Here is a 26,693-nt window from a genome sequence, read left to right as displayed (position 1 = left end):
GCTATAGCTCTGGGCTGACCAAAGCCTTGAGATTGTATCTGTGTATGTGTGTATCTGTTCTTGATACTACATGATGGTTGTAAACAAGCATTGTTTGTTTTCAATCTTTCAAGAAAAACCTGTCAGACCATAGGGAAATATTACCTCTCCTGAGAACAAGAGAAAGTTGGCAACAGGGTGGGCTTCTGGCCATAGAAAGTCTGACTCATGCAACTATGAGACAGTGAACATTCATACACACGAAAATTCTTGTGTGTGTGTGCATACACACAGACACACACACACATACACATGTATATGTCTATATATGTATGAGTGTGTGTATAGTCTTGTTTTTGATATCTATGCATGATACCCCAAGATATCCTACTCTTCTATTTTGACAATTATATATTTTTTATGAACATGTTTGTTACTCTTAGACAATTTTACTTCCTTTAGTGGCACTGACCTTCCCCATTCACGCCTTGAGATGCGACATCCAACATTTATTCTGGTTTCCATGTCAGCATATATTTCTCTTCTCAGTATTCCTTCTTTCCTGCCTTGAATCAGCCAACTCCGACTTTAAGCCAACTTGTTATCTGCCCCTTTCTATGTTTACATCTAACCGGTAGCTTCTTTAACGCTATATAGTGTATCACCGTTGTTTATTTGTTTGCAACAGAATGAAATTTTACCATTTCCTAACGCACTCTTTGAAATTAGTGAGAGAACAGAAGGCAAAGATGTGAGTTTTGATTCATATTGTGAACATGTCTAGTGTTTTGATTGTCAATTCACTATCGTACTTCCAAATGCACATGTCATGCAAATCCGATATTGAATTGAAATATTTAATTAACTCTTTCCTTTTTGAAAGAAAATGTATTCAAAGTAAGCAATGTATGTATATATATGTAAGTAAAGAGTAAGCTGCTTCCACTTGAATGGTATGAGTAGCTGCTCCACACACACACCCACAGCCACATACTCATTAAGTGAAACTCGTGCGGTGGTATCTGAATGTTTCTATCTTCATATTTTGGCGGTGATCTTTCGAAACAAACCTTTTTATTTTGACTATATGAAGGAATGAAAATGTTATGAAATAGTAAGTAATTTTCCTTGTTTTACTCTTAATTACTGTTCATCACCTATCGATCCATTTATTAAGTATATTTATTTAGTCCAGATTAGCCCTTATAGAGCAGATCTACAATCAAAAGTATTCAAACAATGACCATTACGTGTTTTCTAGACACAGTTCACCTATAACCACATTATCTAATATCCTTCTTTTCTAAGACTAAACAGTATGATTCGTGGTAATTTGACTGCTATTTCTATCGGGGCAAGCGATCGCATAAAGGTTTCCCTCGTCGAATTCTGTGTTATTGATGGCTAAAGCATATATGTGAGACTAAGTGAACTACCAATGACAATTCTCATTGATTCATTTCAATCAATGATTGTTTAGAATTCAGAGACATGTGGTTGGACAAATTGATGTGGGTTCCTTAACATTTCTTCTAATTACTTCTTTCATGTAAGTGAATGCTAATTGCATGTATTCACCTTGTTATTTTACGTTTTTCTTTTTTGTCCATACTAGTCTTTATTTTTTTTTTTAAATTACCTACTAATTTTTATTTTTTCCTGCGTGTCTTCCGTTTTCTCAGTTATATATATATATATATATATATATATATATATATATATATATATATATATATGGGAGAATATACAAAAAATAACAACAGACGAGGACAGGTGGTGTAAATAACAAAAGTATATATTAGTATGACGCTCGGGAATACGGAAAGTCTTTGACGTTTCGAGCTACGCTCTTCAACAGAAAGAATACGGAGACAAGGAGAAAAACACGGAGAAAAAAAATTGAATAGTGTTCAGTCAACGGTCAATCATAATAATATATATATATATATATATATACGCACACACACACACACACATATAAAGAGAGAGAAATTGATGGATTCACACCCACACTCATATGCACGTTTGAATGTACAAATCAGAGTATAATTACTTGGTAATGAGATTAGTCTATTAATGTTACTCTGAGTCTCGCGATTCTTCGTAGATTTGTGCATATACACAAGAGATTAACTGTCTATTTATGTGTCTATCGATTTCTTCCCTATTTCTTACTTTCTCTTTGATTTCCTCAATCTGCTGAAAGTGTCATTCAATTACTAGTGTTTTCCCCTCTATTATACCTATCATCATTTTACAACTTTTCATACACTCTAAGCTGCCCACATTTGTTATATACATGCATTCTTTCAGTCACCTGTACCCAAAGTGTTTCTACCTGACATGTTGCATAATTGCTACCTTGCTCTTAATTCTTTGGACGGAGCCTTGTAGATAACAATACCCGACCGATAATATACACTACGAGATGTGAATCAATATCCTGGTTTTCTAATTTTGATAATAATAACTGTTTTGTAACATTATTCGTGACCATAAGTTTCCACTGATATATATATATATATATATATATATATATATATATATATATATATATATATATATATATATATATATGTATGTCTGTATACATGCGCGCGTGTGTGTGTGTGTTGAAATCGGGACCAATGGGAATATCGTACACGGTCTGAAGGATTGCAGCTCATAGGTTTGAGCCTCCTCTCCCCAGTTGCCAAAAGGTTTTTTTTTTTTTAACTGCTCATATATTAACATAATTGCACGTTTTCTTGTTTGAAGGCAGTTACCAGCTTGTGCTGAAGTGATACGTGTTAGCTGGTAAAATGTAGAAGGTTGAGAGTCAGGCTAAGAGATAAAGGCAGGTAATGGAAACAGAAAATGTACAAAAGCAGTACAAGTATGTATAATGTTAAAATAGGGGAGTTTAAAAATAAGCACGTTTTTTTTTTAATTATCAGATATATCTTTCAAACACTAATAAGTTCATATTTTTTTAATTGAAACTACTTTCTAAGAAATTCTTGGTCGTTTCTAATTTTGTCCAAAAAATTCTGAGCCAGTTGGAATGCTTATTTTAGTCATCAGAAGACGCCTGGCTGTAGCTTCTACTATATTGCTCCTCTTTTTTAATAACTACATCAAATAAATTACCAATACTTATTACTTGTTTTCCAGTCTTTGGGTTGATCTTAACTGCAGATGGTTGAACATTGAAACAAGATATGCCTCCAGAATTTTAATTCAACAAATCTTCTGCACATTCAAAGTTCATGGTCTAAGATCTAAATACGAGAAGCATCTTTCATAAAAACTTGAATTTTTTTTTTTTTTTTCAATGCTTTAAGCACTTTCATCAAGTTCAGCAAGGCCTTTGCATCTTGTGGTACCAGTTCACAGTTTTCTTGTTCTACATTTATTATAAAGTTTAGGTATTTCCAAGTAGGAAATCAGATAATGCCCTGATAATGCCCTCAAGGAAAAATAGCTTTGCTCAGCAAGCAGAAAAGGAGTATATATAAACTCTACATGCTGTTCCTAATATAAGCTATGGACACAAGAAATGTAATAGAATTGGAAGCAGACTATCAGAGAACATACTCTTTGTATGTGATAGATGCACTGGAGCAATATGTGCTATGAACACACCAGAAATAGATTTTCTTGAATGCCTAGATGGCTCACTAACTGTAGTTGATAGCTGTTATTAGTTTCTTGTGAGGATATACTCAATCTGACTTGTATGCCCACTAGATTGATAGGTGATCAGGTGGCTGGCTGCTTTTACCAGGCTAGTGTTACAAATCATTAGGTCATATGAATCACAGAACTCCAACAACTTTGTTCTTTCATTTCTAGAACCAAAACTATGTTCCTCCATATACACCATAAAATCCATTAGGCTACTGCCCAACATGTTGAAGTGATAATAAGGTCATTGTCATTCTTTATTGCGGTAACCTGCAAAAGGCCTTGTAGAAGTTGTCCTTCAGTTTGTCTGTCAGTCCGGTATGTGGAGCATAGGCAGAGATAAACATTGCTGTCATGTTTTCCAAGCTAGTCTAAGCTTAATTACACTATCACACAATCTGACTACCTTGATCACTTTATTTATCCATTTCTTTACCTAAAGCATGCTCACACTATCCACTCATTATTGCTATCTTCCCAGGAGAAAGAATTTGAAACACTGCTCCTTGCCTGTGAGGGGTTTAGTTGAGGTTCCCCACCATTTTACCTCTTGCACATAGTACACATCTACATGCTTCCCCTCAAGCATATTTCATCTATTTCATTGAACTTAACTTTCATTGTGCCAACATTGGTCCTGACAGCTCTAAGGCTATAGGCCTGGGAGAAGTGAGAAGTTAATTGGAGGATAGTTTTCAGCACCTGAAAGCATGAAGATGAACAATTTTGTGAACACTTGCTAGCAAGCAGTGGGTTCTTTCACCTGTCCAGTGAAACAAGCATTATTTGTCACAACAGATTACATTTCTGAGACAAGCATCTGCAATCTAAGGAGAGGGGAGCAATAGGGGGTGAGGAAGTGGGGGATGGGTGTTCTGGCTTAGCAGGACATGACTACAGGTGATGGTGAGTATATGTGGACAAATTTGCACCTCACCTGTATTTTATATATACATATGTAAGCAGTGGCGAACTGGGTATGAAAATATTGGTTGCCAGGAGACTAAGGGGGCTCACCTGCAACTACAGTGCTATCATTTAATTTTTTTTTTGTTAAAAGTATTCTTTTCAACTGTCTACAAACACAGCCAGGCTGAAATAATTAATGCATCTCCCAGGAGTGAATAAAAAATTCTCAGACTTGAGGGGATGGGACCCTTAGATAAACTCTACATGCTGTTCTTAATGTAAGCTAGGGACACAAGAAATGTAATAGAATTGGAAGCAGACTCTCAGACAACATACTCTTTGTATGTGATAGATGCTCTGGAGCAGTATGTGCTATGAACACACCAGAAACAGACTTTCTTGAATGGCTAGATGGCCCTCATATATGGATTCTAATGGCACAGGGGCCCACTTGCCATCGGGCAAGTTGGCAAGCTGGCCAGTCCACCACTGTATGTAAGAATATATATAAACCTTCACATATCTAATGTTTGAAAGCTGCACATGTATACATATATAGCCATCTACATATACATGTGTGTGTGTGTGTGTGTGTGTGTGTGTGTATACATATATACCTCACACATACATGCACACATATACATTGTACTTAAACACAGAATGAAGGTCTAGTTATGGGTAACAAGGTAAACAAAATGTGTGCATCCATCATAAAGGTGTGTAGGTGGGAGGGGTAAAATAGTCATAGCACATAAAGCTGGTTCCATAAATATTGTTAAGTCTAAACTAATACTACGAAAATGTGTTGTCATCTATCAAGAACTCCAGCATGACAGCTACTAAAGAATTAACACTTTTATTACCCTATTTCTGTTGAAATATGCTGACTTTGTTTCAATTAATTTTTAAAATAATGAAAAATTTACACAAATAACTGTCACTATTAAACTAGTGTTTAGAACATAAATTAACCTGAAATTTTGGTGGAAGATTTTAACTGAGATTACATTAAAACCAAAGGTTTGTATCATGGAACCAGAGGTGGCTTCAGGCAGGTTGGTATCAAAAGGGTTAACAAGCTATTTAATAATCCCTTTTACTACAGGTACAAGCTCTGAAATATTGGTGGGAGGGAGTTAGTTCATTACATTGATTCCATTGCTCAACTTGTACTTATTTCATTGGCCCCAAAAATGAGGTGAAGTTGACCTCAGTGAAATTTGATCATACTAAATAATACTAAAAATACATAGTAAGCAAGGCACATGTTGTTAAACTAACAGAAAACGGGCACAGTGTAACACTAATAAACTGAGATTACACTGTACCAACTGAGAAAAATGAAGAAAAAGATCCCCAGAAGAAACCAATTTACTAAAACTTTAGTCTTTTGCTGATTTTACCTTGTCGCCTCTTGGTTCTAGGTTTAACTTCAATTCTTGGAATTTCCTCTCTAACTCCACTATAGACTCAGCTATGAGATTGAGATCATCTGCATACAGGAGTTCATATGGGCAGCCAGTTTTAAACTCCACTGGGATGGCCTGTGGGACTATATATGTGTATATGAGAGAGAGAGAGGGAGTGTGTGTGTGTGTGTGTGTGTATAGATCAAATTTACAGAAAACAAAAGACGAAGACAAGTGAGGGAACAACAAGCAGGTGTATTAGCTTGGCGCTTGGGAAAAATGGAAAAGTCTTTGACCTTTTGAGCCAATGCTCTTCGACAGAAAGGGTTGAGAGGAAAAAAATGGAGAGAGAACAAAAAAGACACACACATACACAGCACAGAGAGAGAGAGAGCTAGAAACCCTGCATCTGGGAATCCGATAAGGGGCAGCACTGGACAGATATGGGTTTTTACCCCTTTTACATAAGAGAGAATTTTTCTCTTCGTGATAAATGCAGTGAATTTGCCTTTAAAAGTTGAAATACATCACAAACATATATATATATATATATATATATATATATATAGCCAGATAAGAAGGCGAAGTTTAACACATCTTAATGAAAAGTTACAGTTGTTTCTCAAACACTGTTTTAACACCATTGCATGCAAAAGTTCAATGTGAAAAGTTATATAATATTTAAACACCAGAGTGACACTTCATCAGACTTGCATCAAAAGGTGCAGACTTAAATTGTGTTTCTACCAATCAATGTATTTTACTTATATCAGATGCAAACAAGAAGTATAAATAAAGATATGAATAAGATTCTGAAATGGAGACAAGCTATAGGCACTAGCAACGCCAGTCTTATTTGGATTGTATCTCACTTTTTGCTAGACCTGCACATTAGTTTTACTGATGTGACACTTGGATTTTTTATCAGATAAATTTCAATCTTACATAAGACTACAATTCAAGAGTGTAGATAGCCTCAAGCTTGGGTTGAGTGCTGAATTGGAAATATCTCATCTTCCAGGACCTTAATGTATCTATATTTATATACATCTATGTGTGTGTGTGTGTGTGTGTGTATCAGGTTGTAACAAAAGTTCCGTCTGATTTTTTTTCAATGACGAATAAAACAACATAGTGGTTATTATAAATGTATTTAATCATTAATATAAACCATTGTTTTAAATGACCTTATCCCATCTGTTAAGCTTTTTGATGCCACTTGTATAAAATTTATTAGGTTTTGAGTTGAAGTAAGAGATAACTCATTTTCAGCCTCATCTTCTGAAGTTAGTCTCCATCCAGATGTTTTTGAAAACTTTTAAACAGATGGTAATCCGAAAGAGCAAGATTTGGGGAATATTGTGAATGAAACATTTTTTCAGCAAAGTCTTTCTTGGAGATCTTCGGTCATTCATGCAGTCAGAGTCATGTGTTTTCATGGTGAAGAATGATCGCTTTTCTGTTTGCTGAAGAGGAATGTTTTTCTGTCAAAAACTACTTTTAAATGCCTTAGTTGTGGGCAGTAAACTTTGGCTGCGATTATTTGTCTATTGTTTAGTAACTCATAATAGACAATTCCTTGCATCATACACTCAGAAGAATCTTCCTTGGATGCAGGCTTGCTCTTGGTTGATGTACAGGCTTTTCACCAAAACTAAGCCACTGATGCCTTTGCTTAACATTGTTGTAAAAGATCCACATCTCATCCTCAGTGATGACTCAGTCCAAAAAAGGCATTTGAAGCTGATGGGTATGCAGTGATGCACTATAAGCGACATGTTTGCAACTCTTCACTTTCTAACCTTTGACTCTTTCCTAAGCCTTTTCATTTCACGATGGACACTCATATGCCTTACTTTGAAGTGTCTGCTGAGTTCTCTAACTGTAATGGTAAGGTCAGCTTCACCAGCTGCTTTCAGTGCCTTAGAATCAAGTCCTCTCTTCACTCATCTTTCAAACTGAAGTTTCCTTTTCTGAAACAAGAAAACCACTTCATATTCTTTCATGCACTATGTTGTCACCATATGTGCTTTTGATGGATTTTGCAGCTACATCTGCATTGTTTCCTCTGTAAAATTCATAGAGTGTAGCATGATGAATGTATTCTTTACCCCAAACATGGGGGCAATTTGAAAGATTTTCTTCAAGTAATTTTCCCAGAATCTGAAAGAAAACAAGAAAATTTTTTATCTAAATATTGGTAAAAGATAAGACTTAAATCTTGTTCAAAGTTTCCCATCAAAAATTGAAACAGAACTTTCATTACAGCCTATATATATATATATATAGTGTGTGTGTGTTTGCATGTCCGTGTGTGTACATGTATGTGCATACACTCATGCATATATGTGCACATATGCATGCTTATATGTATCATCATCATTTAATATCCACCTTCCATGGTGACATATATTGGACAGCTGGACAGGATCTAACACCTCAGAGAAATATGTTAAGCTCCAGTCTGTTTTGGCTGGATATGCCAACCACTTTATGCAAGACTAAAGGCCTAAAGTGATTCCTACAACCAAAAGCGAATAGAAGAAAGAGGGTGTAATGATTCTAGGTGGTGTGGTAAGAGAGAGTAAGGTGTATGCGAGGAACACATTTATAGTTTTGGGAGGGTGGTAGTAGAAAGAGTAATAGTAGAAACTACTGAGGGGGAAAGAAATATGGAAGGGATAGGAGAAGGAATTGGAGTCAGGGGTTAGTGAGAAAGGGAAGGATGGAGTGGAAAATTGATAAGGTGGAAGCCAGAAGGAGAGAGATAAGAAAGGGGTATTAAGGGGGCAGAGAAGCTGTGGGAAGAGGACAGTGAGAGAAAAGGGAACAGTGAGTGAATGCAGTGGGAACAATGAGAAAAATATGCAACAACATGCATAATTTTATATCGTGCACACATCAAACTTGCCTAACTTTTATGTCACTTATATTCCAAGTTTTTTTACAGAATGTTTTTGATGATGTGTTGTAATATAGAATGTTCAGTGAGAGAAGCAGTTCATGCAGTCAGAAGGTTCCAATAGCTTGCCTTCTCTTGCATTAGCTCATAGGTAACAATTTGGCAAGTGATTGTGCAAAATAGCAAGAAAAATAAAGAAAATAATAATAATGATAATAATAATAATAATTATAATGATGATGATGATGATAATGATGATAATAATAATAATACAGGGATGCAGTGCCAGGCAGTGGCTCCCATGGCTTTTGATTTTAAATAATTGGAAGTGTTATCATGTACATGTTTTGTCTTGGTGTAAAAGATGGACTACAGCAAATATTCTGCTCAATACCACAGATTTGCTTGTCAGTTGTTTGACCTTAACCAGTTTATCATGTCCCTTAGTGGCTGACGATATGTGCATCTCTGATCATGAGCAGAAGTAGTGGGGGAGCATCATAACCATGTGTTGAGAGGAATTCTTTGGGGTTTGAATAATTCACCTTTGGAAACATGGGTGTTTTGTTCATCATCCTTAAACCAACCTTATTCAGGGACCTTTTGAGCAGGATGGGCTATTCGACCTGAAGAAAATTCTAACTGGCTCCCACTTGCAAGGTCATGCGCTGTTTATCTTGATTTGAGATTCACCATGTTGCGACATATGGTTGTAATGCATGTGCCTAGTGTACCCTTATCAGATGGGTAGTCATGACAGGCTTTGTATATTTTACCCCAGTGTCAATTTGATGGTAGCTACATGTATATACATATTTTGTATTGTTCTCTAAAATAATTCTTTCTTGTTTGCTCTGCTCCCTAAAATGATTCTCTCTTGTCCGTCGTTGTTTTTGTAAACTGAAAACATATTAATTCATTAAATAACTTCCAAATTGTAATCTCTCCCTCTAAAATAATCCCTTCCCTTGTTTCTATATATATATATATATATATATATACACATATTTCATACTGTTCTCTAAAATAATCTCTTTCCTGTCTGTATCTCTCTTGTTCCTGGATGCAATGGTCAGTTACTACGATTTCTCTTACTTCCTTAGAGAAAAGTCTGCCATCTTCATCCATTTCTGGCTGTTGATCCACACCTGTTCCCCACCTCTCAGACTTTCATTAGTTTATTCCATGTATTTGGCCATTTGATGACACTTGAAAATATGCACAGCTAAGCTAAGAATTTCCCTTGTTTTTAATTACCTCATTCATTCAAACCCATCTATTCTCTAAAATAATTCTTTCTTATTTTTTTCTGCCCCTAAAATGACTAACCTTGTCTCTTAGCTACATGTATATACATATTTTATATTTTTCTCTAAAATAATTCTTTCTTGTTTGCTCTGTTTCCTTAAATGACTCTCTCTTGTAATGGTTGTACCCACCCTTTCCCCTTCCACCACCACCAATACCAGAAATCTCATTTCTCTTACCAGAAATCTCGTTTCTTTTCCTGGACATCCAGTTACCCTTCCCCTCTCTCCTGTTATATTGGTAATCTCGCCGCCCTTTCCTTTCTCTTCCTCACTCCATCTTTGGACTAACTAAACCAGATAACAGCCCATTTACCTTCTTTCTCACTCTTTTTTTTTTTAAGCATATCTGCAGCATCAGTAATGCTTACATCCACAATGCTCATAATGCTTATATTTACATCGCCCCAAACACTTTCATATACAATGCTTCCTTACTCCCACTCCCCAGTAGAGTCAACAGCCTTAACAATTGTAACATATTTGAATGATGGGAGGTTAAAAGCAAGAACAACTATTGTGATGTCTGTTACCAAAAGATCATGGGAACCTTCTTTTCAGGTGCTGAATAACATCTCTCCTTCTTGTGTTTCTCCTATATCTCTTTCCCAGTTTTCAGAGTTGGCACTGTAAATGTAGGCACGTTGAAAGGTAGGTCTAGCGAGATTGTAGAAATGTTTGAATGGAGATGTGTTGCATACAAGAGGTAAGGTGGAGAGGAGCTTCAGCCAGAGTCCTCACAGGCAAAGCACATAGGTATAAACTCTTCTGGGAAGGTAATAGTAATGGAATAGGGGGTGTGGGCATACTTCTTGCAGAGAAATGGGTGGGTAAGGTCATAGAGATAGTGAGGGTGTTCAATAGAGTACTTAAATTCAAGCTAGTCTAGCAGTATGGTATAGCTACAATTATCTCTGCCTATACCCCACGAGCAGGCCTACCAAATAAACAGAAGAATCACTTTTATGATATTCTTCTGCAGGCTACCTCAAAGATGAGTGACAATGATCTCATATTTGTGGCTGGAGATTTTAATGGGTATGTCAGACAGCAACCTGGTATCTTCCATGGTGTACATGGAGGCCATGGAGTTGGTACCAGAAATGAAGAGGGAACTAGGCTCCTGGAGTTCTACGATGCAAATAACCTATTGATCCGCAACACCAACTTCAGGAAGCCAGCCAGCCAGCCACCTGATAACCTATCAATCAGGTGACTCTACTAACCAGATTAATTTCATTCTCACTAGATAGCGGGATGCATGGTTGCTCTTAAATACAAAGACCCTCCCTGGTGAAGAATGTACCCCCCAGCATAGACTAGTTATTATTAACTTTAGACTTGAGGCCAGAAGGATGCCAAAAAGCAGACCAATCTGGAAAAGAAGGACTTGGAAGCTTAAGAACCCTTCACATGGTCAGAGATTTAGGGATATCCTTACTGAGAAATTTGATGATAGGGAGGAGGAGCTACAGTCCTGTGACATAGAAGGCAGCTGGGAATTCATGTGAGACAGCTTGCTGAACACCACAGACCAAATCTGTGGCTGGTGCAAAGTCCCTTCCAGACCTAGGGTAACATGGTGGTGGAACAATACTGTAGACAGGGCCATTAGAGCAAAGAAACAGGCCTTGAAGGCCTGGAAGAGTGGGGGTAGCTGGAGACTGTATCAGATAGCCAAAAGGGAAGATAGGAGACAGGTATATATATAGCCAAGGGAGTAGCAGAAAAGAAGTTTGCCAATGTTCAGTGATGTGAGGACCAAAGAACTGAAGTATTTTGGATTGCAAGACTGTTTGTGAGAGAAAAACATGATGTCATAGGAGAGAAATGGGTCCACATGGATGATGGTGTCCTTGCGTTTAATGATTCTGCAAAGAAAGAGGCTTGGAGATGCCATTATGAAAGACTGCTGAATGTGAAGAATGAATGGGAGGAGGAGAATCTGCCGAAGGTTGACGCAAGTAAGGGACCAGCGACCCATGCCAGGGGGAAAAACTAAAAGTAATCAATAACTTCTGCTACCTGGGGGTGGTTGCTCTGAGAAATAAACTAACACAAGCAGGCTGGATACTTGATGCATCACACACACAACACACAATACAAACTCTAATACAACAAAAGACTGCACCACACCTCAGAAATAAAAAGAAACTGGTGCAATGCAATACTGGGAAGAGTTTGCACACTCCCAACAACAGAAAAGAACATACAATGCTGCACACACCCCAACAACATGAACGTGTAGAAGTTGATGCAGTAGAATTTTGCCTGAAATTACCAAATGTTGAACAATGACATTAAGATGCATTACACAACAAGGGACTACACAATCAATTCCATGTAGCCACAACAGAAGTTGCTGGAAAACAGGTGAAATTGGCTGAAGAAAGGAACACTGAATAAAGAGACTGAGAGCACTATACTGGCAGTGCAAGACCAAGCTTTGGCCACGAATTGGAGGGTCAACTTTAGGAATGAGCAAGTGTCTCCGCTGTGCTGCATTTGTAACAGAGTGGATGAAACCATTGCCCATATCATGATCGAAAACCTTAGACTTGTCCAAAACTATTACAAGTTGTGGCAACATAAGGTAGTGAAAGTGCTATATTGGAAACTGTGCGAAAAGTGGGGGCTAGAGAGAGGTAAGATGTGGTACGAGCACAAACTGCAGAGAGTGGCAGAGTCGGAGAATTGGTATTTCCCAATCCAAACAGATCAGGTGCTAGAGCATAACAGACCGGACCTAGTGGTGGTCGTCAAGATAGTTGATGTGTGCCCCTTTGACCCTTCAAGAAGGAAGGCGAAAAAATGGATAAATACAGTCCTCTTCAGTACAAATTAGCTTGGCTATGGAAAATGAAGAAGGTGAAGATAGTGCCAAAAATTATTGCTGGGTTCTTGAGGACAGTATCAGAAGGCATCAAAAGGAATATAAAGGAAATTGGAATAGAGTACCAAATAGAATTTTTACAAAAGGTTTGCTTCCTTGGCACATCCAGAATAATCAGGAAAGCATTAGAAAGTTGAAAAGAACAGATAGCATGGTATCATAAGCTGCAGGTAGCAAGCCCATTATGCATGCAAGACTCCAGGAACTCCAACAAAACCTGAGATAAAAAAGCTATAATAAGAAAATACCCTAATGCAATACCAGGCAGTGGCTCTCATGGCTTTGGATCTTAACTGATTGGAAGTGTTATCATATTTTTGTCTTGGTGTAAAAGATGGGCTACAGCAAACATTCTGCTCACTACTGCAGATTTGCTTTGTCAGTTTCTTGATCTTAACCAGTTGAGCATGTCCTTAGTGGCTGATGATATGTGCATCTCTAATCACAAGCAGGAGTAGTGGGGGGGGGCATCATAGCCATGTATTGAGAGGAATTCTTTGGGGTTTGAATAATTCACCTCTGGAAACATGAGTGTTTCATTTATCCTCTTAAACAACCCTTATTCAAGGACCTTTTAAGTGGGATGGGCTACTTAACCCGAAAAGAATTTTAACTGGGCCCCATCTGCAAGGTCATGTGCTGTTCATCTTGGTATGAGATCACCATGTCATGCACATGTGGTTGTGATGCATGTGTTGGTGTATCCTTATCAGAGAAGTAGTCATGATGGTATATTGGGCTTCATATATTTGTACCCCAGTGTCACTTTGATAGCATGTGTTGCTTTCTCACTCAGTAATAATAATAACATGTGCAGAAAGAGTACAAGTGTAGACATGACAAAGTAACCCAAAACCTCCATTGGCTACTATGCCATAAGTATGGATCTGAGGTTATGGGTGCTTGGTATCAACATACACCGGAAAAGGTAATGGACGAAAAGGGGAAGGCAAAAATCCTCTGGGACTTTGACTTCCAGATAGACAATGTATTAGAGCACTGAAGGCCAGATATAGTAACCTTTAGGAGGGACAAACAAGAGTGCCTAATAATTGACATGGCAGTGTCAGGGGATCAACGTATCATCATGAAAGAAAGAGAAAAGGTTGATAAATATGGAGAGCCAAGATTTGAGATCGCTAAGATATAACAGTTACGAGAGTCAAACATAAAGGTTATCCTTATTTTCATTGGAACATCAATACCACCCAATCTGAAAAAAAACCCACCTGAAAACTTCAGAAATACCCTACAATCTAGGTGTATTGCAAAAGTCAGCATTACTTGGAACTGCATGCATATTGCGTAGAGTACTGTCTGTCTGAGGTCCTTGTTGTGACTTGACAGACAGTACAAACCCCCGGTAGACACAATATCTTCAATCAACAACCTCACGATATTGTATACTGTGTGATGTCTATAATAATAATAATAATAATAATAGTTTCAAATTTTGGCACAAAGCCAGCAATTTCAGGGAAGGGGATAAGTAGATTACATTGACCCCAGTACTCAACTGGTACTTGTTGACTACAACAGAAGCAGAGTTCTGTCTGTTTTCCTATTTCCTATAAAATTTGGTCTTTGGTAAATAAACTTTGAGACCCTTTGATTCTAGGTCTTGCATTCACATTTAGAATTACTTTTCTAATTTTGCTGCAGATTCAGCTGTAAGAATGATGCCACCAGCATATAGCAATTTCCATTGGTATCTGACTTTTAAACTCTGGAGGATTATGATGAATAGAAGGGAACTACTTGCACTCTAAATTTGTTTCTGTACTTGTATCTCTTACTGTACTGACAGTACTCATGTACCTGACCTCTATGGTTCTCACAAGCTATTTGTCTACATATACCAATCATAGGAAGTTTCAATATCTTATAATACTTAACCCTAGGGTTTATAAAGTTGTATAGGGATCATTTCAAGTTTTTATTATTCATCATTTAATGTAGTTTTAACATCTGAAATTCTTTTTGTGATTGCTGCTGTGTCTAACTATAGAATTATCACTACTACTGTCTATATTTCACTTACTTTGTGCTCTAACTGGCAATAAAACTACAGTAGGCATGCGTTATACTCGTGTGCCATAGTAACATTGATTATCCCTGAGAATAAAGATCTGTGACCCAAATTGCATGAGAAAATACCTGTGCAATTAAGTTTTGGGTGCACATTTTCCTGTGTCACTATCTTTACTTTGAAAGCAATAGATCTAGTAGCAAGAATAATCTAAGACAACTCGTACTGCCAGAAATCTAGTATATGAGAAAATACATTAAAGTTTACTGCCAAAACATGCTTTTGTCTTAGAGTGTACTCTCCTGGCTTCTGGTATCTTGATTTCACCTGTAAGGTTACATCCACTACACTTAAACGTCCCTGTCAGCTCCTTTCTTGAAGAGATGTTCTAACAAGAACTGTGTGTCTGTTGTTCCCAAATTGGTCTTACAGAACACTCATTCACAATCTTAAGTATTACTATATCTTTGTGCACTATTCTACAGAAATTGTACTGATTCACCTGTTCTTTTGTCTGCTTGGTTTTTTGAAAACCTCTGGGCTAGCCTGGTGAGGTGCCACTTTAGTCACTAACCCAACAATATAACAAGTTGTACAAGATTTCATGTTACCAGTAGCACTCATTGCAGTCATACAAACCCACACCCATACTCCTATCAGGCACTAATGATTACTCTTTTACTTGTTTCAGTCATTTGACTGTAGCCATGCTGGAGCACCGCTTTTAGTTGAGCAAATCGACCCCAGGACTTATTCTTTGTAAGCCTAGTACTTATTCTATGGGTCTCTTTTTGCCGAACCGCTAAGTTACAGGGACGCAAACACACCAGCATCTGTTGTCAAGTGATGTTGGGGAGGACAAACACGGACAAACAAACATACACACACACATATACACATATACGACAGGCTTCTTTCAGTTTCCGTCTACCAAATCCACTCACAAGGTTTTGGTCAGCCTGTGGCTATAGTAGAAGACACTTGCGCAAGGTGCCACGCAGTGGGACTGAACCTGGAACCATGTGGTTTGTAAGCAAGCTATTTACCACACAGCCACTCCTACACTTAATGATATCCATGATTTTATTAATATTTAATATGTGAGGGTCAGGGATTGGCAGAACCATTAGATTATCAATCAAAATGCTTTGCAGTGTTTGTTTTGAGTTCAAACACTGCTGAAGTTAGCCTTTCATCTTCTTAAGGTCAATAAAATAAAGTCCTGTAGTCAATGGTATTTACTTACTCCTCTCACTAAATAATGCTGGCCTTGTGCCCAAATCAGAAACAATTTAGGGTGATGGATTGACAGAATCATTAGAGTATCAGAAAAAATGCTTTGCAATTTTTCTTCTGGTCCTTTATGTTCTGAGTTCAAATCCCACTGCAGTCAACTTTACTTTTCATCCTTCCAGAGTATAATAAAATAGGTATCAGTCTAATATTGTAGTCAATGTAGCCAACTAGCCCCCTCCCCTAAAAGTTGTTAGCTTGTGCCTATATTTGAACAGTTATTTTTTAATGTTCCTTGGTGATATCTTAATTTTAATTTCAGATATAATAAATGCTGGAGTTGAAACTTAATTAGCACAATTTTCTGCATATGTTGCATGAAATTAATTGCAGTGTGCTGAGAGAGATCTTGGGGAAGAGTGAGGTAGGGGGATAGTATTTATATCATTAATTTTATTGGCAATATTGATTCCTTAGTTGACTTGAAAAGACTGAATATTCATATCGTCTACTATTTGCTCAACTCATACACACATATACATACTTGTGCTCATGTCCATGCACAGCTACTTATTGTTCAGACTATGAAATCTATTCTAAAAACATTTCACTTTATATACATCAAATATCCATGTTTATTACTATAATTTCCTTGTGCTTAAATAATGTTCATTGCAATAAAATATTACTTCGACTTGGTAACTTAATTTTACAAATGTGCCAGATGATTTCAGTTAAAATCTGTTTATTTGGGTCTACATTTAGATTTAATTTACACAATTGAGAAATGAAGGGAAAATATGTTTTTTTAGTGTAATCTAGCAGAAGTATTTGTGCTACCCAAAGGTTAACAATAAATACAGGCATAACTACATGAATAAGTAGTTTGTTTCCCAGCCATGTGGTTTCAGTTTCAGTCCCACTGTTTGGTACCCACTATTTGAGACCTGAGGTAAACATCTTCTACTATACCCCCAGGCCAACCAAAACCTTGTGAGTGGATTTGGTTTCCTCATCTTGACATCATGTGGTAATTTTAAATGAGCACAACCATCATACAAGCAGTGTAATTCATTTCTAATCTTCCATAAACACATGTCTAGTCATGTGGAAATAATACCTTACTTTGAAACAAGTGAGGGATGGTGATAGGAAGGGCATCTGAGCAAAGAAAATCTGCCTCAACGAGTTCTATCTGACCTATGCAAGCATCTCCATCAAGGCAACCAGAGCAGACCTGGAAAGTTGGTCTATAGGTGCAGGTATGGTTGTGTGGTAAGAAACTTGCTTCCCAGCTGCATAGTTCCATGTTTAGTCCCACTGTGTGGCACCTTGGTCAAGTGTCTTCTAGTGCAATGTCAGGCCCACTAAAACCTTGTGAGTGAATTTGGTAGGCAAAAACTGAAAGAAGCCCATCGTATATAAATATATATATATATATGTATGCTGAAGAATGACCTCAGGACACTAAACTTTTCAGGCGAGATGATAAAAGACCGAGATGCCTGGCACCTTGCTATACTCAAGAAAACCCATACTCCACAGCAGAAGTGTTAAAACTGGTCCCCCTGGTGGTGAGGATTGACCTACAAAAGTCCTGTGCTGATGTCATGTAAAAAGCACTCATGGCAGTGCCATATAAAAGCACTCGTGTGGTGCCATATAAAAATGCCAGTGTGGCATCACATAAAAGCACCCATGCAGTCCCACATAAAAGTACCCAGCACACTGTAAAGTGGTTGGTGTTAGGAAGGGCATCCAGCTGTAGAAACCATGTCAAATCAGACTAGAGTCTGGTGTAGCTCCCCAGTTTGCCAGCTTTGGTCAAACTGTCCAACCCATGCTAGCATGAACAATGGGTGTTGAATAATGATAGTGATGATGTTATATTTATAATACATATATATATATATATATATATATATATATATATGTGTGTGTGTGTGTGTGTGTGTGTGTGTGTGTGTGTGTGTGTATGTGTGTGTATGTGATGGGGTGTCTTTCTGTCTGTGTTTGTCTCCCACTGCTTGACAATTGGTGGTGGTGTGTTTGTCCCTATAACTTTGTGGTTCAGCAAAAGAGACCAATAGAATAAGTACCAGGCTTTAAAAAAAATGTCCTGAGGTTGATCCATTCAAGTAAAACCTTTCAAGAGGTATGCCCCAGCATGGCCACAGTCAAATGGCTGAAACAGGTAAAAGGTAAAAGCTGGTTGAGTGCTGTAGACAAGAATGGATTGTTAGAAAGATTGAAGACTTTGACTTAGCAGCATGGGATCCTCCTTCGAATACTCTGGTCCCTGCTTGTTTATGAAGTTCCCATGAAGTAGCAGAGGGCTTAGAGAATATGGTGAGTAGCCACCTTTGCAGACGACCGAGTTTGCCATTAATTTGAGAAGTATCACACTGCATGGAAGCAGTGTGATACTTCTCAGTTCTATCTCAGAAATTCATAGTGTCATGGGTACATGACCACCTGCTGCAGTATATCAGTTCCAGAGACACCAAAGTGTCTGGTACAGGGATTGCAGTGAAAAATAGGGATTATGTGGAAGGCAATCAAGGCAGCCTAGCAAGCTAAGCCATGGTAGCACAGGAAAACAAACATAAAATGGATGGCAAGCACACATACACAAAGGCACACACGCACACACACACACACAACTAATCCCTTACATACATAAAAGCCAGATAATCATAATTCTGCTTGATTGGTGTGCACCTGGAGCCAAATAGCAACACAAATTCATTAATGGATATCAATAATTAAAAAAAATAATAATAAACATGTGCAGGCATAGCTGTGTGGTTAAGAAGCTATCTGAATAGACAACTCCCTGGTAGATAAAGCAGTTAAGGGTATGAAGCCAGGAAAAGCCCCTGGCTCATCAGGAATCACTTCTGAGATGCTGGTGGTGAGGACTATGGCCTAGTCACCCACATTTGTAAACCAAGTAGTTCATGATGTGATGGAATCATACTCAATGACTGGTGTAGCAGTACCATAGTCAACTGCTACAAGGGTAAAGGTGATGCTCTAGATAGAAATAACTACAGGGGTATCAAACTGCTGGATCAGGTGATGAAGGTCACGGAGAGAGTCATAGCCCATCTCATTAGGGAGAGAGTCTGCTTAGATAAGATGCAATTCTGTTTTGTGCCAGGTAGAAGCACCACTGATGCCATATTCCTGGTTCAACAACTGCAGGAGAAATACCTAGCTAAAGATTAACCCCTATACTTAGCTTTTGTGGACTTGGAGAAATCCTTTGACATGGTCCCTCGATCCCTTATCTAGTGGGCGATGCGGAAACTGGGGATTGATGAATGGTTAATAAGGGCTGTACAGGCCCTATACAGAGAGGCCGTTAGTAAGGTTAGGATTGGCAATGAATATAGTGAAGAATTCTGAGTAGAAGTAGGGATCCGCCAAGGTTCAGCCCTCAGTCCCCTTTTATTCATCATAGTCCTCTAGGCAATAACAGAGGAATTCAAGACGGGTTGCCTCTGGGAGCTCCTCTATGCTGATGACCTGGCCCTTATAGCAGAATCACTACCAGAACTAGAAAAGAAATTTTGGGTGTGGAAGCAAGGTTTAGAATCAAAAGGCCTTAGAGTCAATGTTGCAAAGACCAAAGTTCTAGTAAGTAGGAAGGCGAACACATCACACACACCCCCTCAGGTAGGTGGCCCTGCTCGATGTGTAGAAAAGGTGTAGGTAGAAACACCATAAGATGTACTCAGTGTAAGCTATGGACACATAAGAGGTGCAGCAACATCAAAGGAAGATTAACTGAGATGATAGCTTTCACGTGCAGCAGATGCACAGGGGCAAATAACACCACAGATGCTCAGAAAACAGACTCCATCACATGCCGGGGAAAGAAACTAGAAGTAGTTGATTGCTTCTGCTACCTAGGTAACCAAGCCTGTAATGGGGGTGAATGCTCAGAGAGTGTTACCACTAGAATAAGAATAGCCTAGGCAAAGTTTAGAAAGCTTCTACCCCTACTGGTGACAAAGGGCCTCTCGCTCAGAGTGAAAGGTAGATTGTACGATGCATGTGTGCGAACTGCCATGCTTCATGGCAATGAAACATGGGCTGTGACTGCTGAAGACATGCATAGGCTTGAAAGAAATGAAGCGAGCATGATCTACTGGATGTGTAATGTCAGTGTGCACACACGACAGAGTGTAAACGCCCTGAGAGAAATGTTGAAGCATAGGATATGGTGTGCAAGAGAGACATTTGCACTAGTATGATCATGTACTACGGGTAGATGAGGAGACATGTGTGAAGAAGTGCCACTCCCAAACAGTTGAAAGAATCCAGGGTAGAGGTAGACCCAGGAAGACATGGGATGAGGTGGTCAAGCATGACCTTCGAACATTGAGCCTCACAGAGGCAATGACTGGTGACTGAGACCTCTGGAGATATGCTGTGACTGCGAATAAAGTGAGTTCACGGCTGTATCCTACACCAGTTTCACATAATCAACCCCAGCCCATTCAAAAGTACCTTGGATCATCGGGCAACCTGCTGTGTTTGAGGAGACCTATTGAGTCAAGTACATCAACATCAAAATGAAAACCAAATGGAAATTGTAGCTGTGATACCCGTGCTGGTGGCACGTAAAAAGCACTATCTGAACGTGGCCGATGCCAGCGCTGCCTTGACTGGCTTCTGTGCCTGTGGCACGTAAAAAGCACCAACCGATCGTAGCCATTGCCAGCCTCCTCTGGCCCCTGTGCTGGTGGCATGCAAAAAGCATCCACTACATTCACAGAGAGGTTGGTGTTAGGAAGGGCATCCAGCTATAGAAACACTGCCAGATCAGACTGGAGCCTGGTGCAACCTCCTGGCTTCCCAGACCCCGGTTGAACCATCCAACCCATGCTAGCATGAAAAACAGACGTTAAACGATGATGATGATGATGATTCATATCTTTGAAAATGTTTATTGTTTTGTGTTCCAAATTTGTATAATGTTTGCATGAATAATATATTTTTTTCAGTATAAATTTTGTTTGATTTCCTTTGATATTATTTGAGTAACGGCAATTTTACTGAAATTTTTTAGGGGTGCACATGCATACATATCTACGTGTGTGTTTGTGTGAATGTGTGAATGTTTAGGATTTTAAGAAAATAGACCATTGGATATGGAATTATTTATAATATTGGATGCTGCTTCAGCAAAATATTGGTTTAGGGCCAAAAAGTTCAGGGGAGGGGGTAAGTCAATTGTATCAACCTCAGTGTTAAACTGGTACTTATTTTATCTACCTCAAAAGGATGAAAGGCAAAGTCAACCGTGGAAGAATTTTGGATTCAGAACTAAAAGATGGACAAAAAGCATCTGAGCATTTTTCCTGGTGTGCTAATGATTCTGCCAGCTTCTCACTTTACTTAAGTAAATTATTAAGTTTCGTGTATTTATAGAGATCTCGTAGAATAACCATAGATCTGAAATCTTACAGTTGGTTATACCCATCACAAATAGTTATAACAAGGCATTATTTAGTACTGGCTACTGCTTAAAAACTTTATTGAATAAAATCTTTCCTAGAAAAAGCTATGTATTTTTGTTTTATTTTTTTCTGTAATTGTCCTGGAACCCTGTAGAGGTCTTCAGTGTGTTATCTGGACATAACTAAGTATGAATACATTAATCCTTTAGCGTTCAGATTATGCTGTCATATGTAATGCTTTTTTATTTATGCTGTTCTGAATTAATTATGCATTATTTTGTAGACTTGAGATTTTGATGACGTGATTATTAATATTTAGAATGATATTGTAGGGTAGGTGTGAGAGGCTGGAGCTGGCTGGTTTGAATGTAGAATAGGTAGAATGTTTGGGCCTGATATTGCCAGTTTAAATGTGAAAGGGTTAATCTATGCTAACACATTATCTCTCTATATAATGGTGTTCTTTTATTTTGAAATTAATTTAAACTTTAAAAAAAGTAGTTCTCCATTTAATAAGTTTGTTCTTTACCTAACATTGCAAACTGAGTCCACACATTAGCTTTGTCTTCCAATTACTGTATTTCAATTACTTTGTGTCTTTCACAAATATTAATCATAATTTTCTACAATAACCTAACCATTTTAACCTCTGTTCTGCACAATGATTATATTGGTCATCTCGGGCCTATTTTTAAAAATTTATATATTTCTCTTTGTTGGGAGTTTTAACTCAGGATCTATATTTTTAACTGGTGGTTTTTAATATATTTATGCATGAAGTCAAAGACATTGAAGTACTTACTTTACAGTTGAAATTAAACTCTGTAGTTTAAATCCACTCTACAGGAACAAAGCGCCTGAAATGAATGGAGGCTGGAATGATTGAAAAAGTCAAGCACAAAAGTCATTAATTTCAGAATTTTATTTCATCTATAGATAACATAAACTTTGATTTGTAATTATAATTTCTTATTTTCATCTGCTTTATTTCTATTATTCATCATTGTTTTTTTAATACATTTTTTCCAGATAACCATATCACCGATTGAATGGCTAAACCTGTTGTCAGATCAACCTGATTGTTATTCAAGAATATTATTATCAATAAGTTAATTACCTCCTCCCCTGAAATTGCTGGCCTTGTGCCAAAATTTGAAACCAATATTATACTCTATTCAGATTGTGAAATTTGGTGTCATATTTTAAATGTATGAAGGTAAGCAATCATGCATATCTACACAGATAATATTAGCCACAGTGCTCAATTGGTTCTTATTTTATTGACCTCAAAAGGATGAAAGGCAAAGTTGACCCTAGCAGAATTTGAACTCAGAACATGAAGACAGACAAAATGTCACCAAGCATTTTGCTTGGTGTGTTAATGATCCTGCCAGCTCTCCACCTTGAATAGAATATAATACTGATGAAAGAGTATATATGTTTATAGATTACTCTCAGTAATTATTTCTCATCCATACATTATTATTTTTTGTAAGATTTTATTTATATTGAAGAAATTTGTAAACATTTCTTTTTTTCGTTTTTCTTTTCAAACCTTTCTCAAAATTTGATATAATAATTACTGTTATAATATAATACTGTTATTTTCCATTGTTCCCTGTCCTGTTTTCTTTCCAATCACCAACCTACAATAATTCAATTTAAACATTAATCATATCCTAATCTCACCTATTATCAATATCTACAAATTTAGATGGTCCTATAAAGGATGTAGGCACTGTCTCTAGTGCCCCAAACAAGTGTAATAAAAGGAAAAAAATGTTTCAGTAACTCTTTCAACTAGATTTTAGATTTAATGAAATAATTTGTAATTGAATTTATTAGTATTATTCAATCTTGATTAAAGCCCATATTTAGTTTTATTTCTGTTTTGTTTTAAAAAATCAAATATTTCAAGAAAATTCACTATGAATCATATGATACCATCAAATATTCCTAACTTTGACTTGGTTGATTCTATTCATGGTGTAGAACGGTCACATAGTTGTGAAATTTGTGGAAAAGGTTTCACTTGTTACGACAACCTTGAGCAACATAAAGGGACCCACCAAATGGACAAAGCTTTTAACTGTGACACATGTGGTAAAGTTTTTAGTCAAGAGTATCATCTAAAACAACATCAAATGATACACACAAGAGAAAAGCCTTTGAAATGTAATATTTGTGGGAGTATCTTTTCTCGTAATGGAGATTTGACACGTCACATGCGAACTCACAGAGTTCCAATAACCACCACTTTCAGCAGTAGTAGTGTTTCTTGTAACCATCAACGTACTGACAAATCTTTTAAATGTCATATATGTGGCTGTATATTTTCTCGAAATGGTAATCTTACACGCCACATGCGAACACATGTTAATACCACAACTCACTCTCATATGAGCAATACTACTATTTACCAACATCATCTAGCTGAGAAGAATTTTAAATGCAGTATCTGTGGCTGTGCTTTTTCTCGTAAAGGAGATCTAACAAGGCATTTTAGAAGTCATGATGCTGTCATTATTCCAAGAAGTAATGCACCTACAAATGTAAGCAATATGCAAAAATATCAAAGTCCTAAAAATCCATTCAATTGTAAGGCTTGCTGGAAGGCTTTCACAGAGCACTCTGATGGTGAAGTGCATGAACGTATACATGCAGCACTACTGCCATTCAAATGTGGAATTTGTGGTAAAGCCTTTCATGATAATAGCACACTTGAACGGCACAGAAGAACTCATACAAATGAAAAAATGTTCAGCTGTGATATTTGTCTAAAGTCTTTTACTCAGAAATCATCACTAAAGTTGCACAAACGTACTCATACTGGGGAGCGCCCCTTTAAATGCAACATATGTGGTTTTGCATTTTCTCGAAAAGATCATCTTGAGAGGCATCAGAAAACTAATAATGGTGACAGAAAACTGAGCTGTGTCCCTCAACACCTGCAGCGATCACCACGACAACAACAACAACAACAACAGGCAATTCAATCAACCCAGAATCAACAATTCATTGATATTCATCAGTCTCAGCTGAATGTATCCCAGTCACAAACTTCACAGCAACAATCACAAACTTCACAACTCGCAAATATATCACCTCAGCAGCAAGATCTACAAAAAAACACACAACATACAAATATGTCATCCCATCAAAACTCACAACACACAGATATGCCACAATCCATATCACAACCATCTGATATACCACAAGCTCCACAACATGCAGACCTTCCTCAATCACAACAAGGTTCACAACATACAGACTTACCACCACCTCAAGGTTCACAAGACTCAGATCTGACTCCATCACAACAGCCAAATTCACAAGTTCCAGACATGCCAACACCACAACCAGATTCACAACACACTGATGTACCACATTATATGAACATATGAAAATAGTTTAGTCATTAATTTGAATTATCAGGAATTGTATTTGTCTATCATTTTAAAGATTCTCACCAGTTCCTTTTGCATGCATGACATGACGTTAAACTGATATAGTTCATTGAATTTGGGGTATGTTGGAACATTATGGCACTTGTTTTTAACTACATTATATAGAAGACATTAAATGCAAAGTGTGATACAAATTTCTTGAGATATGAAGACATTTGAGATGCTTTGCTTGAGGTGCTAAGTTATTCTAAATAAGACAAAATTAAGCAAAAAATGTCACAAACATGTGAAGAGTAAATGTCATTAAAATTTACATATCATTTCTTGCCATTGGAAGATGGTAATTATGAAATAAATTGTTGGGGAAAGTTGAATATGATGAAACTTTGAGAAGATCTATTGTAATAAACATGAAATTTCATCACAACTATTGTTCATATTGCACCTATTAAATTTCTGTTGTATTCACATTTTCTCTACAGTTTTTAAATGCTTTTTACTGTGGAATAATGGAACTTGTCATCATACAGAAAATGATTGTTAAGTTTTGTTCAGCATATCTTCTCTCTATTACAAATTAGACATGATGAAGATAACATAATTTTCTATAATTCCAACCTCATATGAATTGTATGTGTGTGTATCAGTATGTATGTATTACATAAATGTTGTGTATTACATATATATAAATTTAAGTCACAGTATATAGATTCAAGTAATCTGGTAGCACTCATAAAAAAAGCTCCTTAATGTATCATTCTACAAAACATATAGAATATATAGTACAATACAAGAGAAAACCATAAGGAGTGTATAAAGTCATAAATGATAGAGAAACAGTTTGATGAAATTTTATTAATAAGAAAATTCAAATATCATGACAAACTGTTTTGTAACTTAAAAACATTATTTCGTGACTTAAAAACATTGTTTTATAACTTAAAAGCATGTCAGTAATTTATATTATTATATTTAATAATAAATAGAATACTTGCATGTTTACATTAATACAAAATGCAAAAAATCTTTCAAAATAATGCAGAATTTAAGCTACGTCCTCAGGTGAAAGACAGTCTTTGTTAAATACTAAATTCCCAATATAACATTACAAGAACCCAAAGTCAATATTTAGAAGATTATGGAAGACGGTATTATTATTATTATTATTATTATTATTATTATTATTATCATTATTATTATTATTATTATTATTATTATTATTATTATTATTATTATTATTATTATTATTATTATTATTATTATTATTATTATTATTATTGTTGTTGTTGTTGTTATTAAAGACTTTCTTTCACCCGAGGATGTAGGTTAAATTCTGCATTATTTCGAAAGATTTCTGGTATTTTGCATTAATGCAGACATGTAAGTTATTTATTTATTATTAAATATAATAACATAAATTATTTATATGTTTTTAAGCTATGAAACAATTTGTTATGATATTTTTCTTAATGTTAAATAAAATTTCAT

At 36.8% G+C, this 26,693-nt stretch overlaps 1 protein-coding gene across 3 annotated transcripts; it reads left to right on the top strand.

The window, feature by feature from the left end:
• Positions 1-474: 474 nt before the first annotated feature.
• Positions 475-25,632, top strand: LOC106884023 (uncharacterized). 3 transcript variants are annotated; one of them, XM_052972772.2, is made up of 2 exons: positions 475-730; positions 22,828-25,632. In XM_052972772.2, exon 2 carries the CDS (start codon positions 23,727-23,729, stop codon positions 25,200-25,202), a length of 1,476 nt encoding a protein of 491 aa, XP_052828732.1. In that variant the 5' UTR covers positions 475-730; positions 22,828-23,726; the 3' UTR covers positions 25,203-25,632. The 3 variants fall into 3 exon arrangements, with proteins under 3 accessions (XP_052828732.1, XP_014790683.1, XP_052828733.1); XM_014935197.3 differs by having other exon boundaries at positions 475-1,093; XM_052972773.2 differs by lacking the exon at positions 475-730 and adding an exon at positions 1,331-1,528.
• The last annotated feature ends 1,061 nt before the right edge of the window (positions 25,633-26,693 follow it).

Source organism: Octopus bimaculoides, chromosome 14 (genome assembly GCF_046866305.1).
Source record: "Octopus bimaculoides isolate indiv1 chromosome 14, ASM4686630v1, whole genome shotgun sequence".
NCBI lineage: Eukaryota > Metazoa > Mollusca > Cephalopoda > Octopoda > Octopodidae > Octopus > Octopus bimaculoides.
The sequence above is the reverse complement of the archived record's forward strand: the minus strand, read 5'-3'. Positions and strand labels throughout refer to the sequence as shown.

Bases quoted from the DNA above. Each gene is read 5' to 3' on its own strand.
- LOC106884023 (XM_052972772.2), top strand. From the start codon at position 23,727: ATGAATCATATGATACCATCAAATATTCCTAACTTTGACTTGGTTGAT.